General features: G+C 44.2%; 3 protein-coding genes across 5 annotated transcripts; 2 read left to right on the top strand and 1 right to left on the bottom strand.

Moving 5' to 3' along the window:
- The first annotated feature begins 118 nt into the window (after positions 1-118).
- Positions 119-2,055, top strand: LOC124315525 (hydroxysteroid dehydrogenase-like protein 2). 2 transcript variants are annotated; one of them, XM_046781274.1, is made up of 7 exons: positions 119-241; positions 310-473; positions 538-751; positions 817-1,022; positions 1,094-1,303; positions 1,377-1,712; positions 1,792-2,055. In XM_046781274.1, the coding sequence occupies exons 1-7, from the start codon at positions 228-230 to the stop codon at positions 1,902-1,904; spliced, it is 1,257 nt and encodes a 418-aa protein (XP_046637230.1). In that variant the 5' UTR covers positions 119-227; the 3' UTR covers positions 1,905-2,055. The 2 variants fall into 2 exon arrangements, with proteins under 2 accessions (XP_046637230.1, XP_046637221.1); XM_046781265.1 differs by lacking the exon at positions 119-241 and having other exon boundaries at positions 293-473.
- Positions 2,056-2,852: 797 nt separating this feature from the next.
- LOC124314073 (kinesin-like protein KIF21A) lies at positions 2,853-14,388 on the top strand. Of its 2 annotated transcripts, XM_046779098.1 has the most exons (21): positions 2,853-3,399; positions 3,651-3,758; positions 6,565-6,703; positions 6,812-6,895; positions 7,006-7,245; positions 7,654-7,875; positions 7,996-8,187; positions 8,276-8,384; positions 8,490-8,614; positions 8,690-8,767; positions 8,854-9,264; positions 9,334-9,773; positions 9,852-10,068; positions 10,142-10,735; positions 10,804-11,203; positions 11,273-11,387; positions 11,464-11,640; positions 12,039-12,207; positions 12,416-12,521; positions 12,594-13,137; positions 13,208-14,388. In XM_046779098.1, the coding sequence occupies exons 2-21, from the start codon at positions 3,718-3,720 to the stop codon at positions 13,605-13,607; spliced, it is 4,803 nt and encodes a 1,600-aa protein (XP_046635054.1). In that variant the 5' UTR covers positions 2,853-3,399; positions 3,651-3,717; the 3' UTR covers positions 13,608-14,388. The 2 variants fall into 2 exon arrangements, with proteins under 2 accessions (XP_046635054.1, XP_046635045.1); XM_046779089.1 differs by having other exon boundaries at positions 10,804-11,387.
- LOC124316323 (protein AMN1 homolog) lies at positions 14,370-15,860 on the bottom strand. Its single transcript, XM_046782205.1, has 5 exons — positions 15,617-15,860; positions 15,187-15,449; positions 14,901-15,115; positions 14,642-14,826; positions 14,370-14,576 (listed from the first exon to the last, which is right to left on the bottom strand). The coding sequence occupies exons 1-5, from the start codon at positions 15,688-15,690 to the stop codon at positions 14,519-14,521; spliced, it is 795 nt and encodes a 264-aa protein (XP_046638161.1). The 5' UTR covers positions 15,691-15,860; the 3' UTR covers positions 14,370-14,518.
- Positions 15,861-15,947: the final 87 nt, after the last annotated feature.

The raw sequence follows: 15,947 nt of genomic DNA on the forward strand, positions 1-15,947 counted from the left end.
TTTTTTTTTTTTGTTACTATTTTTTGTGAAGAAAAAAGTCTTTCTGTTATTTACGAATACAAATAGTAGTTTGTTTTGAAATAATAGATGGCGTTGTGTGTTGTTTTCTTCAGACGAAACCTAGCGGAGACATTATACAATTTTACATAAGTAAATCATCTTCGATATCTTGTATAATCAGTGAACCTTCATTTTCTGTTTGTCATTCTTCTGATACGAAACTCAAAATGCTCAACACTGGGTAAGTGTCTATTGCGCATTTAAAATTCATTTTTAGTCCGTCACCTAATCTATGATGTCGTCTGAAAGGAAACTTGCCGGCCGCACCATTTTCGTCACTGGAGCCAGCAGGGGTATTGGAAAAGCAATTGCATTGAAAGCAGCTAAAGATGGAGCTAATGTTGTGATTGCTGCCAAAACTGCTGAGCCGCATCCAAAATTGCCAGGCACCATCTACACAGCAGCCAAAGAGAGTATGTAAATTACATTTCCATGACACATAATTCATAGCCGCTTCATGCATTTTAATTTCTTTAGTTGAGGCTGCTGGAGGAAAATGCCTCCCATGCATTGTGGATGTCAGGGATGAATCCCAGATCCAAGCAGCTGTTGAAGCTGCTGTTAAAACATTTGGTGGTATTGATATTTTGGTCAACAATGCTTCGGCCATTTCCCTCACTGGAACATTAGAGACACCGATGAAGAAATACGACCTGATGCACCATGTGAATACCAGAGGGACATACCTGACGTAAGCTGAAATTTATTTTGAAAAAAAGGAGAAGCAGTAAACATTGACGATGACATTTATTTCAGGTCCAAACTCTGCCTTCCCTATTTGAAAGTAGGGAAAAACCCACACATTCTCAACTTGAGTCCCCCATTGAACATGAACCCAGTCTGGTTCCAAAACCATGTGGCCTACACCATGGCCAAATACGGCATGTCCATGTGTGTATTGGGAATGGCAGAAGAATTTCGATCAGATGGAGTTGCTGTCAATGCCCTCTGGCCAAGGACTGGTACACGAAAGCTGCTGTAACATGACTTTGGGATAACTTAATTTAATCCCCAATACCAATTTATCATTTAGGAATCACTACTGCTGCCATGGATATGTTGGGTAAGCTCATGGGTGGAGAAGACACTGTCAATCAGCTTAGATTCCCGGAGATCATGGCAGACGCCGCTTACGTCATCCTCACCAGGGATTCCAAAAACTTCACACGCAATTTTTGCATCGATGAAGATATTCTCAGGGAAGTGGGTGTGAAGGATTTTGACGTTTACGCCGTGAAACCTGGTATAACTAACTAACTACACTTAAACCACGCAAAGATAGTATAAACTTTAATTCTTCTTCCTTTCTTTCTCAGGAACACCTTTGATGCCAGACTTTTTCCTTGACGAGTTCCTCGAAGACTTCTCCAATAAATCGAGCCCCAAAAAGTCTGCCGAAGCCACACAAGATGTTTCAGCAGGAGGTGCCGGTCAAGTTGATCAGGTTTTCAAGACTATCATGGCCGCTGCCAACGAAGAGATTGTCAAGAAAACCAATGCCGTTTTCGCGTTCCAAGTCAAGGGTGCTGAAGAGGGTCAGTGGTACCTCGACCTGAAAAATGGTTCTGGTTCTTCTGGCAAAGGAGAATCACCTTCGCCGCCGGATGCCACTCTGATCATGGATAGCCAGGATTTCGTCAAAATGTTTCAAGGTAATCATTAAAAATCGAAAATTTATGACTACGGTATCTCTTCCATTTTGTTAACAATTCTCTTAAAAATTTTGTGCAGGTAAACTGAAGGCAACGGCTGCATTCATGACGGGCAAGTTGAAGATTAAAGGAGACATGGGCAAGGCCATGAAACTGGAAAAGCTGATGGGTTCCATGCAATCGAAACTATAAAAGAAAAAAAATTAAAAATCGGCGGCTCTGGATTTTCCCGTTGTTAAAACTCCGATCAATGCAACACATTTTTAAACTAAAGAGTTTAAATAATAATTTCGCGCGTCTTTCTTAGAGACTATTGAAGAATATACACAAGTTTTGGGATTAATTTGATTGTTGTTGACGATGAGAAGAAGAAAAAGTCTTTTGAAAATAACGTGAAAGGAGCTCTATCGCTCGTTAGATTTAACGACTCGCAACGGAAATCCTTTTTTTATTGCGTATTGCTCTCTCTCTCTCTCCGAGACTCTCTCTCTATTACACTTTACGTAGAGTAGTCGCGGTGAAGACAAGAATATAGAAAAGGAAAGCGCCAAATCTCTTGTTGGATGTCTTATATGTGGCGGTGTTGTTGCAGCTACAATCGCCGTCGTCCACTACTACTATAGAGACTCGTCAATCCGGATTGAATGCTGCTTGCTCGTTTGACCATAACGGGACGTTTTACTTTTAAGTTTTTGAAAAGACAATGGATCCCGTAGCGGCCCGGAGTATAGTCCATATAACCTTAACAACTGGTTAGATCACCATCTCTCAACATGGCCTATTAACACATGATGAATCGACTATAGTCGTGTGCTGCTGCTGGCAACACAAATGCGAGAGTCATACGTATAGCCTCGTTTCCCCTTTCGGCTGCTGTGAGTGTGTGTCGAACACGAACTACAATTCGTGACGTTTTCGTCGAATAGCAGTCCCGAAATGGACGTGAACAGTACAAGGTCAACATGTTCTTAAGGCATTAGCATAACATTTTCTAGGCAATTTCACTCCATTCAGTAAAAAAGAAAGAAATGTCTAGTTTCTAATATCGACCGCTAGATGGCGTTCATTTCCCTGATTGACTTGGCGCTCTGCCCTTCTTGTGTGTGTGTGTGGCTGCCCCCAACAACACACTGCACAAGAAAAGATTCTATTCATTCAGTGAGGGGACACACAGATGGTCGAAACCATTGCTCTCAGCTGTCTTGTTTGTTCCTATTGTGTGTGCACACACATCTTTTTGAAGCGTTTTGAACCCCAGACACAACTGTCTTATTCTTATTCTCCCTTTTTTTCGAAAAAACGAACACGTCAGTCAGTGAGTGTGACGAGTTTCGACCTGTTTCAAACATTTAAAAAATAGTAGAGAGAGACAAAATGATGAGAGACTATTCGTCGACTGGTGTCTACTGGTGCCAGACGAGTAGTCGTGCAGTGTGTTGTTACCAGCGTTGATTTCTTTTTACTCCATTGTGCTGTGTGTGTGTGTGTGTCTAGTGCTAAACAATAGTAGTTTTGCTTCCTCTTTTTTAATTTTCCTCTCTCGAACTTTACGACTAGACAATAGACGAAACGAAAGAAAAAAAGAGAAGCAATTCCGGACATCCTGTGTGATGTTCGTTATCGACTCGCTGCAGTTTCAATAAGTTCACCGGGACTCTTCTTCTTTTTTGTTTCAACCTCATCCCAGGTAAATTTCACAGGAGCTGTGTTTTAATTTTTTATTTATTTGGTAAGACCGACTGTTGGGGCGGTGGTTCCATGGCACATGGTAAAATCATATTCAATATTTGAATATCCTTTTAAGGTCTTGAAGAGTAGCTCATCCGTCACGGACGAAAGAGAAAAAAAGTGGTAGTTTTTTTTTGCATATCTTCGATGCCGTTTGCATGATGATGAATCAAAACCTTGAGGTGTACATGTGTTTTCTTGGTTCTGTAGGTCGTCGTCGTCGTGTGTTAGCCAGTCATCCTTGCAGCCAAAAATTACAGCAGCAGCAGCAGCAGCAATGGCGGACGATGATTCCACAAGCGTGCGGGTCGCAGTCAGGTAAGAAGAATTTCCACACACTCACACAAATATGAAACCCACCACCACCTGTGTGCTTGAAACCAATCCGAGGCCAAGGTCCCGGTGATAAAGCAGAGGAAACCCTTTTTTTTTTTTCAACGTGAAAAAAAGAAGTGGGTTATACCACCACCCACACCACCACCCAGCAGCTTGTTACAACCACACACACTCGTCTTTGTAAATGGATTTTAACGAGTTACTACGACGTTATTTTATGACTTGTGCGTGTGTGTTGTTGTCCGGTCGTCTACACGGTTTTTCTGTTGTATACCCTAGTTTTGTTTTTTTTGTTTTAGGAGCAAAAAACAAACAAAGTGGAACGCACAGATTGTCGGTCAAAAAAGCAATGGGTCCGCTACCGTTTCGACTAGCCCAGGTGCGTCAGGAGATAACGAGACACTGCACAGTACACATTTCCAAGTCAAAATAGGGGTCGATATTTTTTTCCTTTTAGGCAGAAGTTGTGCTCTCCAATGGCTTCCATGACAATAGACCCACACCGGGGGTGAGAGTGACGTCAGTTATTGATCTCAGCTTCTCCCCCCCCCCCCCCTTTTTTTCACCACCCTCCTTATGTTCATAGTTGGGAGGTTGCCAATTTTTAACGATCGACCAGAGATTCAGCTAGTCCGTTAGCGTTCCGGTCGGGCGTTGCAATCCGCGCCCCTCCGTGAAATATCTAAATCGATCCTTTGACGCCCAGCCAATCGGGCGTTGTCGCGCCCTTGTGCGGTGTTCCTCAATTTCTATTGCAGCAGCAGCTGGTTGTTGTTGACGTCAAATCATCACCTCTGTTGGTTTCGTTCGGTCAGAGAAAATGATCAAAAGAAAAGAAAAAAGGGGTAGGGCTTTAGTGTTGACCCAAGACCCTTTTGTGTTTGTGTGTGTCCTCTCTCTCTCTTTTATCCCGAGACCTTATAGGGAACAAGTCCGTGAGGCTTTGACAGACAAGAGTCTCTCATTTCACACGCGTGCACACTTTTTTCGTGAAAATGTCCACGCTCGGTTCTATTAGGCCCCACCGCTAAATTTTTAAAATAAAACAAAAATGTGCCGAGTTATTTTTTGGTATTTCGTCACTTTCTTCCAAATGCGGTTCGTTCAGGGTCGCGTGTTACATCATTCAGCCCGAATTTTTGCTGAACTGTTTTCTCTTCTTTTATTCATTTATTTTGGGTTGAATTTCTTTTAGAGAAAAATAGATTGGCGATTAATTGGATGTTGATCGGACCGTTTCATTCTTATGTTTACGGCAGTAACCAACACGAAAAGATCAAATTTGAATATTATGAAAATGAGGGACCTTGAAAAAGGGCCAATATTCTCCCGCTGGAATTTCTTTTCTCCCGTTTTGGGCGTCGCTTTCGTTTAAAATCGTCGTCGTCGTCGTTCCAATGTTCCACGTCAAGTTTGGCTTTTTCGAGACGATTTCAGATGGATAGATGGGGGAGAAAAGGAAGTGCATTTGGATGAAATAAAACCTTCCGAGAAAACGAAACGAAAAAAGATTGAATGGATTTCGTCCCGTTGTGGCGCGCGTTGTTGTTTCTTCCTTATCGGAGAGCGGCCAGTGTATCCGCATGGCTTTTCTCTGGCTGGGCAGTCGACGCCCATCGATTCTTTTGCCAGCGGACCATTTTAGGAAATTTTTTCTTTTTTCCCTCCTGGAACAAAAAGATGTTTTTGTTAAACCCTTTGGAGCGTGAGCGTTTCATTTGTCCACTGACGTTCGTGTTGTTGCTGATAAGAATAACTCTGAAGAAAATGATAATTAGTCTTAACTAAAGAAAAACTGGTCGTCCTTTGCTCTTTTTTTTTATACCAGCCTTGTGCTGCCCAGTGCCAACCCTGGACGTCTATTTTTCTCTTTGTGACTTTTGCTTGTTCTCGGCTTTCACTTCTCGCTCCTTGTTTGTCATCAAACAATTTTTGTTCCAACAGTTTCTTCTTCTTCGTAGGAGCTAAGGAGGAATCCCAAAAACGACTTTGTGTTTCACCTGTGCACACACTATCGGACATTATTCAACTCTCCAACATGTCGGGAATTTCTGTTTTTTTCGAACGAAGAAAGAAAGAGCATTCCGGTTGTGTGAACTGGGCGTGTAGTTTCACTTTTGTTTCACTTGAGGCAGGAGGCCCCGTTTGCATTTTAATGACTTGGACTGCCATTTGACCGAAGGTCGGCCAGTTTTTTCTTCCAACTTTTGAAAAATAAAAAAAAAGAGCCATAAGTCTATTAAAATGAAGTTAAAAATGAAATCATCATCTTTCTTTTTAGATATGGGGGGCGTCCGTCAGGTGTTGGTAGATGTCGTAAAAACAACACTCGTGACGAAATGAACCGGAGAAGATCCTATTGTAAAAAGGAAAAAACCGCAGAAAAATCTTATTCTTCTTCTTCTTCTAAACCTTTTGTTCCATCTGTCCAGCGCTGTTTATTTTTAACGATGTGAAGTTTAAAAAATAGGAGAGAAAAAGTTGTTTTTTCTCGGGGGAGGGCCATATCACCGTGACTAAAAGGAATGCTGATTCTTATCTGGTTGTAAATAACTTCTTTCGGTCGTGTAGTAGTACGTATGGCTTAACATACCTACGCAATATTTACGCACCGAGCGAAAAAGGGAAAAATTTGAGAAAGAGATTTTGTCTAAAATAACCGCTTTTGGTGATATTGAAATAACCAGTTTCTTTCTTTCCTTTCGTTTGTTACACGCTTGATTACGTGATTTACGACCGTGGCCATTTTTGAACGTGTTTGTTTGTTTGTTTTTCGTCTCCGTACCAGAATACGCCCGCAGTCGGCCAGAGAAGTGATAGATATGTGCCGGACGTGCACGACAGTGATCTCAGGTGAGCCGCAGGTCATCCTCGGTGCTGATAAGGCGTTCACCTATGATTACGTCTTCGACATGGACAGCGGCCAGGTGCGAAATCCACCCAAAAGAATAAGAATATCTTTGAAGAAGAAAGAAAAACGAACACGTTCATTGTTTGACTAAACCAAAAAATCTTTTCTCTCTCTTTTTTCACAGGTGCATATTTATAACACCTGCGTCCGGCATCTCATCGAAGGCTGCCTTCAGGGTTATAACGCTACAGTCTTGGCCTACGGACAGGTATGTCGTTTTAATAATAAAAAGAGCTTTTTTTCTTTTCTTTTTTGATTATTATTTAAAAAAGAAGCCTCCTCTAATGATAACCAATTTGTCTGTGGCTGGGCGAGTAGACTGGGAGCGGCAAAACGTATTCTATGGGCACGGGATTGGAGGCGGACCAGCAACTCTGCTCGATGAGTGATAACGTGGGCATCTTACCTCGCTCGGTTCACCATCTCTTCAACGGAATTGAGATGCTGAGGGAGGAGGCCATCCAAATTGGACAAACGCCGCCCGAATTCAGAGTCCAGGCTCAATTCCTCGAACTCTACAACGAGGAGATTATCGATCTTTTAGAGCCAACCACTCGGGTAAATCATTATTATTTTTTAGTTTCTTTTTTTCTTATCCAGAATAGAAAAAATATTTCCGGAATTTCGGATAAGAGACAACCGAAATTCCGCGCTTTTACGGTGGCTTAATCGAACGTTGAGACTTTGACGTTGATAAAGGAAAGGAGGTCAAATGGTTGGACAGATTTTCTAATTCAAGGATGAACTAGATCTGCCATAATTGTTCAGTCAGCAGAGAGAAAGAGAGAAAGACCTTTTTCTTTCTTTCCTTTTTTTCAAGGTTCGACCCAGTCACAAGGTGGACCCACATCCATCGGATTTTTTCTTGAATGGATTTCTAAACGACATTGTTTCACAATTCCATTCGACCCCCTTGGGGGTTGGTGTAAATAACTTGTGTATTGATGTAATTCGTGTACGACCCAGGGTCAACGTTCGGATATGCGGATTCACGAGGACCAATTGGGCGGAATCTACGTGGCAGGAGCGACCAGCAAGTCGGTGGCGAGCACGGACGAGGCTATGCATTGCTTACACATGGGCGCCCTAGCGCGCACAACCGCTTCGACCCAGATGAATGCCCAGTCGTCTCGCAGTCACGCCATTTTCACGTTGCACATCCGCCAGCAACGGCTAGCTCCGGCTCAGGTTGGATTCCCCCCCCCCCCTTTATTTCTTCTTCACGTTGCCATGGCCACCGAGTTCCATTCCTTGAATGCCAATTCATCGTGTCCTTTTTTTTATTTTCATTTATTTATTTGCTAATAGAACGGGAATGGGGACAGTGATGAAGGCCAGCCTAATGGAACTGGCGGATCGAACGGAGGAGACGCTGGATCCGAGTTGGAGACGCTTTCGGCTAAATTGCATTTTGTCGATCTGGCCGGATCGGAAAGGCTTAAACGAACCGGAGCGACTGGCGATCGAGCCAAAGAAGGAATTTCCATCAACTGCGGCCTGGTATTTTATTAGAGATACTAGATAATATCGATTACATTTAAATGACGCAAGTCTGTTGATGGATGGATGGCTTTCTTTTTCTTCGCAGTTGGCCCTCGGCAATGTTATCTCCGCATTGGGTGACGCTGCACGCAAGGCCCTCCACGTACCCTATCGCGACTCTAAGCTGACTCGGCTCCTTCAGGACTCCTTAGGAGGTACTGTACACTCTGATGCGGTCGATAAAACACCGCAGTTAAATTAAGAAAGGAAAGAGGTCATTTTATTGTTTCCTTTTTTTTATTCTTGACCGTTTCCCTTAGGTAATAGTCGCACGCTGATGATTGCCTGCTGTTCGCCATCCGACCGCGACTTTATGGAGACGCTCAACACACTCAAGTACGCCAATAGGGCCCGCAACATCAAGAATCGTGTCGTTCTTAATCAGGTATCTCTACGCATTTCCCTTCGATTCCATTAAAAAAAGTTTACGAATAATAAATTTTTTGGCGAAATTTAAAAGGATCGAAGTAGCCGGACGATTGCGCTCTTGCGTCAAGAAATTCTTCAACTGCAGCAAGAATTGGCTGAATATAAACAGGTCAGTTTTAATGGCGCAATTGGGAGGGGGAGGAAACGCTTAGTTTAATAACGGGGTTAACTTTTCTCTTTTTTCTCTTTTTCCAGGGTAAACGAGTCGTGAGCGAAGACGGCCATGAAGCGGTGAACGACATGTTCCACGAGAATCGTCTACTCCAGGCGGAAAATCAGACGATGCGAACCAGACTGAAAGCCCTACAGGAGACGGTCAATTCCATGACGGTGCGCAACGTGGAGCTGCAGGCCCAAAAGGCGGCCTCCACCTGGAGCAAAGCCGGATCCGACTCTGACATCACTCAGATGGTCCAGCACTATCTCATGGAGATTGAAGAGCTCAAGGCCAGACTGTGCGAGTCGGAGAGCATGGCGTCTCAGCTGCGTCTCAGGGCCGCCACTCTGCAGACCAACAAATCGCCACACAAGGGCGGACTCTCACCCCGCAAACTCAACAGCTCCGTCAACGTCCTCATCGAGGAAGCCAAGCGCAATCTGGAAAAGGTGAAATTACAAATTTCTAATTTTAGAAAAAGAATTTTGAGTAAAACTGGAAATTATTTGGTGGTTCAGGATAAAACGCTGCTGCAGAAAAATCAATTGCGACGCGAAATTAGCGGTGGTAATGACTCCGCCATGGAAGCTTCCGTGTCGTCGATGGAGCCCAGCAGCAATGCCGGGCAATCACGAGCGATGAGCAGCGGCGAGGCCAGTGACGAGGAGGAAGATAACACGCCGTCCAGTGCCGAAGGGGAGAGCGACGGAGGCGACGGAGACAGCGGAAGCAGCAGCAGCGACGATGAAGCCAATCAAGCCGATGAGAACGGAGGCATGTACAGTGCGGAATTGGCTGAACTCACGTCGGAGATCAGCGTCAAGCAGCAACTCATCGAGGAGCTGGAGCTCTCGCAACGCCGACTGGACATAATGAAGCATCACTACGAAGAGAAACTTGTCCAGCTCCAGGAACGCATCCGGGCCACTACGGAAGAACGGGACAAAGTCCTGGCAGGGTATTGATTTTACCAGATGAATTTATTCCATCGATTCTTTAATAAAAACTGGGAATTCTCTTTTCCTTTATTCTTTAGATTTGCTCAAAACCACGGTCCGTCTAATCCGAATGTGGAGGGCACGCTCCGTCGGGTTCGCGAGGACTACGAGCGGAAATTGTCCGACTTGCAGTCGCGCTTGAAAAAATTCCAAGCTGCCCAGCAGGAACATGCAAAACTCTTAAAGAGTCAAAGTGACAGTGAACGTCAACTCAAATCGCTCAAGAATGACCTCCTGGACATGAAACGTAACAAGGTACGTCGACGCCGTCCAGTTGGCTAAACCGTTTGATCTTCTTTTTCACGTTTTGGTTGTTTCTTTTGTCCAGGTCAAGCTGATGCAAAAGATGAAAGAGGACGCCAACCGTCACAAGGAGATTGAACTGAAACGGACCCGAGAAATTGCCCAGTTGCGTAAAGAGTCTCGCAAGAGAGAGAACGAAATCCGCACGCTGCAGATGGACAAGCGAGTCAAGGAGACTGTCCTCAAACGGAAACAGGAGGAAGTCAACGCCCTCCGCAAAGTCCAGGCCCGTCAGGGGGTCTTGAGCGATCGGGCGTCCGGCCGCGTCGTTCAATCTGGACGGAATTCTCGCAAGCCACGCCAGCCCATGTACTCGCCCAAAGTGGCCAAGCAGAAATGGCACAAACTGGAGCACAATCTCTCGCAGATGGCCCTCAACCGGCTGACGGTCTCGCAACTGGAGAAAGATCTGGAACGATTGATGGGCGTTCGCGACGAACTCGGCCGTTCGCTGTCCGAGACCCTCAGGATCCGCGACAGGGCCTTTATGCGGGGCAAAGAAGAAAGTTACATCCGCGAACTGGACGACCAGTTGGAGAGTCTCAAAGCCAACATCGAGTACGTCCAGGAAAACATTGCTGAATGCCAGCGGAATATCGTCCAGATTGAAGAGACCAAAGTAAAAATTCAATTTGTTTTTTCCCTGGAAGAATTTCGGAATAATTTAATTTATTAATTTATTCCCAGGAGGGACAAGGTGATTTGGATATGGAATTGGCCATCCAGCCTAATGATATGGAAGAGGCCCGTTACTTGTTCGCCAAACTGATTAACATGAGTCTCAATCATGCCACATTGGCGGCCCAGCGCGAGGCCAGCAACAAGGAGCTGCAGAATCAAGTGAAGCAAGTGCTGGAACGCGACGCCGTTCACCAGCAGCTGCTGCAGCACATGCTGGCCCACTCTGATTTGGAGGTGTACAATCTGCTGGCGACTGGCACGACCAACAGCTCGTCAGCCCTGGAAGAGCCGGGTGGAGGCGGAGGAGGAATTTCGTCTCGTTCCCGTTCCCGTTCTCCTTCGCCAGCCGAGAGCGTCGCCAGCGGGGCCACGACGGCCACCAACGCCACGGGCAGTGGCCGCTACAGTAAGAAGATCAGTAAGAAGGCCAGACGTTTGACGTTTGCCGCCCCTGAAGATTTGCTTTACTATGAAGGCGTCGTCTCAGTTAGTGGCGGCGGCGGCGGCGGTGGTCCGCCCACTCTTCCGCCACCCATCGTCGAGCCGTTGGTTGATCTGCCGCCCATTCCCAACATTGCTCGCTCGCAAAAGTAACAATTTGGCATTGAATTTATTTTTCTTGGCACTTTTCCTAATGTTTTGTTTAATTTTGTTTTGTGTTTGCAGGATCGACATTCGGGGAAGTCGGGGTCCTTCGTCGGACAACATCCATCGGGTGGACCACTTGGCCATCACTCCCCCCCAGAACATGACCACCTCCACCAGTTCCCTCGCTTCTCCTCGCCTACCCCGCAAATCTGCTAATCACAGCAATTCAAACTTACTGGCCAAGCTTAGCTCTTCGTAAGTAGCTTTTTCTTCTTCTTCCAATTCTTCTTCTTCTTCTTCACGCAACATTCATTCAAACGGAAAAACAGAATCTTTTTTTCTATTTGTCTTTCCGGTGTCATTTTTATTTATTTTTATTCTCTTTCGCGACATCTATACATAAACATAAATAATCTATTAATATTCTACCATCTTCTATAATCATCTGTGAACGGCTTATGTCTATTTTTCTTCAAAACTTATGGACTGACTTTTTGATTGACCTGTTTTTGTGCTTATCTTTTCTTTTTTCTTTTTTTATTATTTTTCATGATTGGGCTGTGACGCTGCCGCTTCTGCCTCCTCCTCCTCCTCCTCCTTTTTTTTGTTGTTGTTTTACGCTTGCCACCGTCATGCCTTATGTCTAAATCCAGCGAGCCGGGTGACACGTCTCCGACACCACCGGCTTCGCCACCCACATTCCGACGAGGCGGCACGAGTCGCGAGGAGAATCCCAACGTCTTTTCACGGCTGACTCACGGCACCAACGTTGGCCAGGAGCCCGTTCCCGATCGCGGGGTCGTCCATCCATTCCAGGGCAAGGTAAAAAAGAAATAACATCATAAGAATGACCAAACTTTTTTTTTGTTTGTTTGGCTTTTGGCTAGTGGTCGTCAGAGTTGTTTTTTTAAGGTTTGCAATAATAATAGCTTACAGTGCATGTTCCAAGTATTTTTCTTTCTTTTTTTGGCTGGACCGACTATTATCTTTAGTTGCTGTGATTACATTCCTTTTCAATCATTCTTTTTAGCTCAGCAATAAATCACCTCTAATCTGCACACGGACGGCCGAAGGGCATTGCCAGGCAGTACTTTCCATTTGTGCCACGGATGCCAATCTCTTCTCAGCTTCAAAAGGTAATTTGAAATGAAAACACATTTTTGGGGGCTTGGAATCTAAAATAATTTTCTTTTATTATGATGGGTTAGATCGGACCGTCAAAGTTTGGGATCTCCATTCCGGTGTTGAAATCCAGTCGCTGGATCGTCACCCCAACAATGTGGTGGCCGTCAAGTATTCGCCGGAAACTGGGCTCGTCTTTACCGCATCATCGGCCTACGTCAAAGTTTGGGATTTGAGGCAATCGCCGAGCCGCTGCATCAAAACTCTGAGCTCATCGGGATGGCCGGCCAGCGGCAATCAGGCCAATACGACCAGCACCCGGAGTCTGCAGCTCCCGCAGGGCGAGGCGTCGATTAACGACATTGCCCTGAGCGGGCAGAGCAGCGCCGTGCTCTACGCCGCGGCCGGCAGTCAGGTCCGCATCTGGGACATTCGTAAATTCAGCAGCACTGGCAAATTGAGTGGCGGTCACCAGGCGGCCGTCATGTGTCTAGCGGTGGGCAACGCCCCAATGGCCGGCATCGAGTCGGACGCCAACGACAAGGTGGAATTTGTCATTACTGGATCCAAAGATCACTACGTCAAAGTGTTTGAAGTCCGCGATGGAGCCACTGGAGTGCTGAGTCCCAGGTAAATTTCAGGATTTTTCTTTTAAAAGTAACTGGAAACCCCAAATTTTAAATTTTATTCATTTGTTTAGGTTTAATTTGGATCCGCCCCATTACGACGGTGTCCAGTGTCTTTCGCTGAGCGGCACGTCCCTAGTCTCCGGCTCACGTGACGCTTGCATCAAACTGTGGGACATTGAGCAGGGCGAGCAAGTCCTGTCGCTCTCCAACGTCCACCGTGACTGGATCTGCGGTCTGGTTCACCTGCCCCAGCGTCTCGTCATCTCCGGATGCCGCGGAGGTGTCCTGCGTCTCTGGTCGACGGAATCTTGGGAGCCGGTCGGCGAAATGCGGGCCCACTCTGCCTCAGTCAATGCCATCGCTTTCAATTCCACCAACATTTTCACAGCCTCCAACGATAACACGGTCAACATTTGGAGGTTGCGTTCCAATGTCGACAGCATCTCTCCCGAGGCCGGCGAATCTTTTTAAAAAAAGAAAACTTCAACACATTTTTCTGCTCCATCCAGCCTCTCATTTCTCCCCTTTTTTTGCTTTAGGATTTTTAATTTAATTTTCTTAATATATTCTAAGGGTAAGGAGACGTTGGTTTAGTCACTCACACACCTTCTCTCGTGTCCTTTTTTTAATGTAATCTTTCTCGATGCAGCCCCCCCCCCCCCAACGTGTTTGGAAGTAGCACGTTTACACGTCAGATCTGCATGACGAAAGGAGATTGTGGTCACGCGGTCTCCTTTTTCCCAGGTTTCTCTCTATCAATTGTTTCATTTGTTTATTTCCTTTAATTACTGTCGTCACTTATATTTTAAACCCCCCCACCACCCTCTTTCGCGGCGGAGTTTCTTATTATCCATTCCAGCGAGACATCACACATTCCATTTATAATACGAGTACCTATCTAGGCGTAAAAAGAAAAGTATTTAATCCTCCCGAATTTAACCCAAATAATTCAAATTAAACTTAATAATTCTTTTGCTACGTACGGTACCACCATCACACCACCACAGCCCCACGTATCCGTAAAAAACAAAAAAAAAACGTTATTTTAAATTATATAGAGTTAAACTTAACTGATTGAAAAGGAATCTGAATGTATTTTTTTTTCTCTCCTAGCTGCCTCTCGCGCGTCTCTCATACAGTATACATAATATACCAAAATTTATCAAAAAATAATTAATAATAAGAATGAGGCCTTCGTGTATAGGAAGAAAGACGATTTGAGAATACACTTGATTGAGTTCTGTATACTAAACACGCTGTGTATTGTAAATTGACACACCGAGTTCAAGAAAAATCTTGAAGAAAAGTCATCGTGCAAAAAAGGTTCGTTGTTCTTTCTTTAGAATTTAGGGTTTTGGGTTAAGGGGGAAAATGACAAACTTTTACTCGATAGTAAATGAAATGTTTTTCAATTTGGTCTTCATTTTATCGCAGCTGAAGCTAAGAAAAACGAGAGAAAATCCAGTTAAGATGAGAAATTGCGTAATGTGTTAATCAACACCTACCTTAGAAACCATTCGTTGGCTAAAAGAAGAGGGCAATTGTTGAAGCTCAACTCCGAGATGCTAGGAAAAGCGTCCAGGTGCGACCCGCACGATGAAGTCAATTGCTGGCACCCGTCAATGTTTAATTCCTTCAATTTATGGCGAGACGGGCCCCTGCTCAATGCTGCCAAACCGTCGTCTGTCACCTGGTGTCGTAGGCAGTATAAAATAAGGGTTCATCTATTTACAGACTTTACGGACAATGTCACATGGATATTACCTTTGTGTATCCGACGTCAAGGACAAGGATATTGTACAGCTCGGTCGCTAGAAATTTGAAGCCCCTATCTGTGAAACCGGGGCATTTCCTTAGAATGATGACACGGAGTTTGGGGCAGCTGTTGGTGAGAGAAATCAATACTTCATTATCCACTTTACTGTTTGATAAGTCAAGCTCTTCCAAGTGAGGTAAATAAGGGAATAATTGGACAAGACCTAAATGAAGAAAATTTATCTTATTATGAGTCAGTTTCAGTCTTATCAAATAAAATTGTTGTATTGTTTACCTAATGTTGAGATTTCATTTCCAGGAATGAGTAGAGATGAAAGATTTGTCAGAGACTGAAGTATTCTCACTGTAGAATCCCTCACTTTCGAGCCAGTCAAGTCTAGTGATTTTAAATCTACATGAATCAAGGATCTTAGAACTGGACCTGTCAGCAGACCTCGTCTCCCTAGCAGTGTGACTAGTACATTTTTTACATTTCCCGGTAAAGATTGGGCCACAACCAAATGTGAGACAATATTGAGTGCAACCACTCTTGTGCACCTGGTGGTACATCAACAATCAATTAGAAAATCATCATCATTTGGGGAGTTAGTGAGAGAGAAACAGAATTTCCATCATTTTAAAAATACAGAATCAAGTACTGTCTGATTTTGATTACTAGCAACTTTAAATTACATCACGTGAAGTGTTTGTCATGGTCTACTTACAGGGTGAACAGGGATTCTGCATTTTGTCCACGACATTTATAAGGAATATCATAATTGTATTTTGAAACCGCCATCTTGTTTCAATCGAAATTTTTTTTTTTTTTTACTTTAATAATTCATTAATAGTTTGTTCACACAAAACAAGATCAAGCACTTACAAATTTACACTTTTTTTTTCATTAATTTTTTCAAATTTTACCAGACGACCCTGCTGCTGTACTGCGATGGTGTCAGTTTTTTCCTTTTAAATTATCCAATTCAATTATTACGAATTTTTTTTTCGAAAATTTGTATCTAATAATTTATTTTATTTCATTTAAATATCATGTGT

This window comes from Daphnia pulicaria, chromosome 1 (genome assembly GCF_021234035.1).
Source record: "Daphnia pulicaria isolate SC F1-1A chromosome 1, SC_F0-13Bv2, whole genome shotgun sequence".
Classification (NCBI taxonomy): Eukaryota; Metazoa; Arthropoda; class Branchiopoda; order Diplostraca; family Daphniidae; genus Daphnia; species Daphnia pulicaria.

Excerpts from the sequence above, each read along its gene's own strand:
- LOC124315525 (XM_046781265.1), top strand. The coding sequence starts at position 293 with ATGATGTCGTCTGAAAGGAAACTTGCCGGCCGCACCATTTTCGTCACT. Across the intron at positions 752-816 it reads ACCAGAGGGACATACCTGAC|GTCCAAACTCTGCCTTCCCT; the intron begins GTAAGCTGAAAT and ends CATTTATTTCAG. Across the intron at positions 1,713-1,791 it reads TTTCGTCAAAATGTTTCAAG|GTAAACTGAAGGCAACGGCT; the intron begins GTAATCATTAAA and ends AATTTTGTGCAG.
- LOC124314073 (XM_046779089.1), top strand. The coding sequence starts at position 3,718 with ATGGCGGACGATGATTCCACAAGCGTGCGGGTCGCAGTCAG. Across the intron at positions 6,896-7,005 it reads CAGTCTTGGCCTACGGACAG|ACTGGGAGCGGCAAAACGTA; the intron begins GTATGTCGTTTT and ends CTGGGCGAGTAG. Across the intron at positions 11,641-12,038 it reads CTGGCCAAGCTTAGCTCTTC|CGAGCCGGGTGACACGTCTC; the intron begins GTAAGTAGCTTT and ends GTCTAAATCCAG.
- LOC124316323 (XM_046782205.1), bottom strand. The coding sequence starts at position 15,690 with ATGGCGGTTTCAAAATACAATTATGATATTCCTTATAAATGTCGTGGA. Across the intron at positions 15,116-15,186 it reads AAATGAAATCTCAACATTAG|GTCTTGTCCAATTATTCCCT; the intron begins GTAAACAATACA and ends TTCTTCATTTAG. Across the intron at positions 14,577-14,641 it reads GCCAACGAATGGTTTCTAAG|CTTCAGCTGCGATAAAATGA; the intron begins GTAGGTGTTGAT and ends CGTTTTTCTTAG.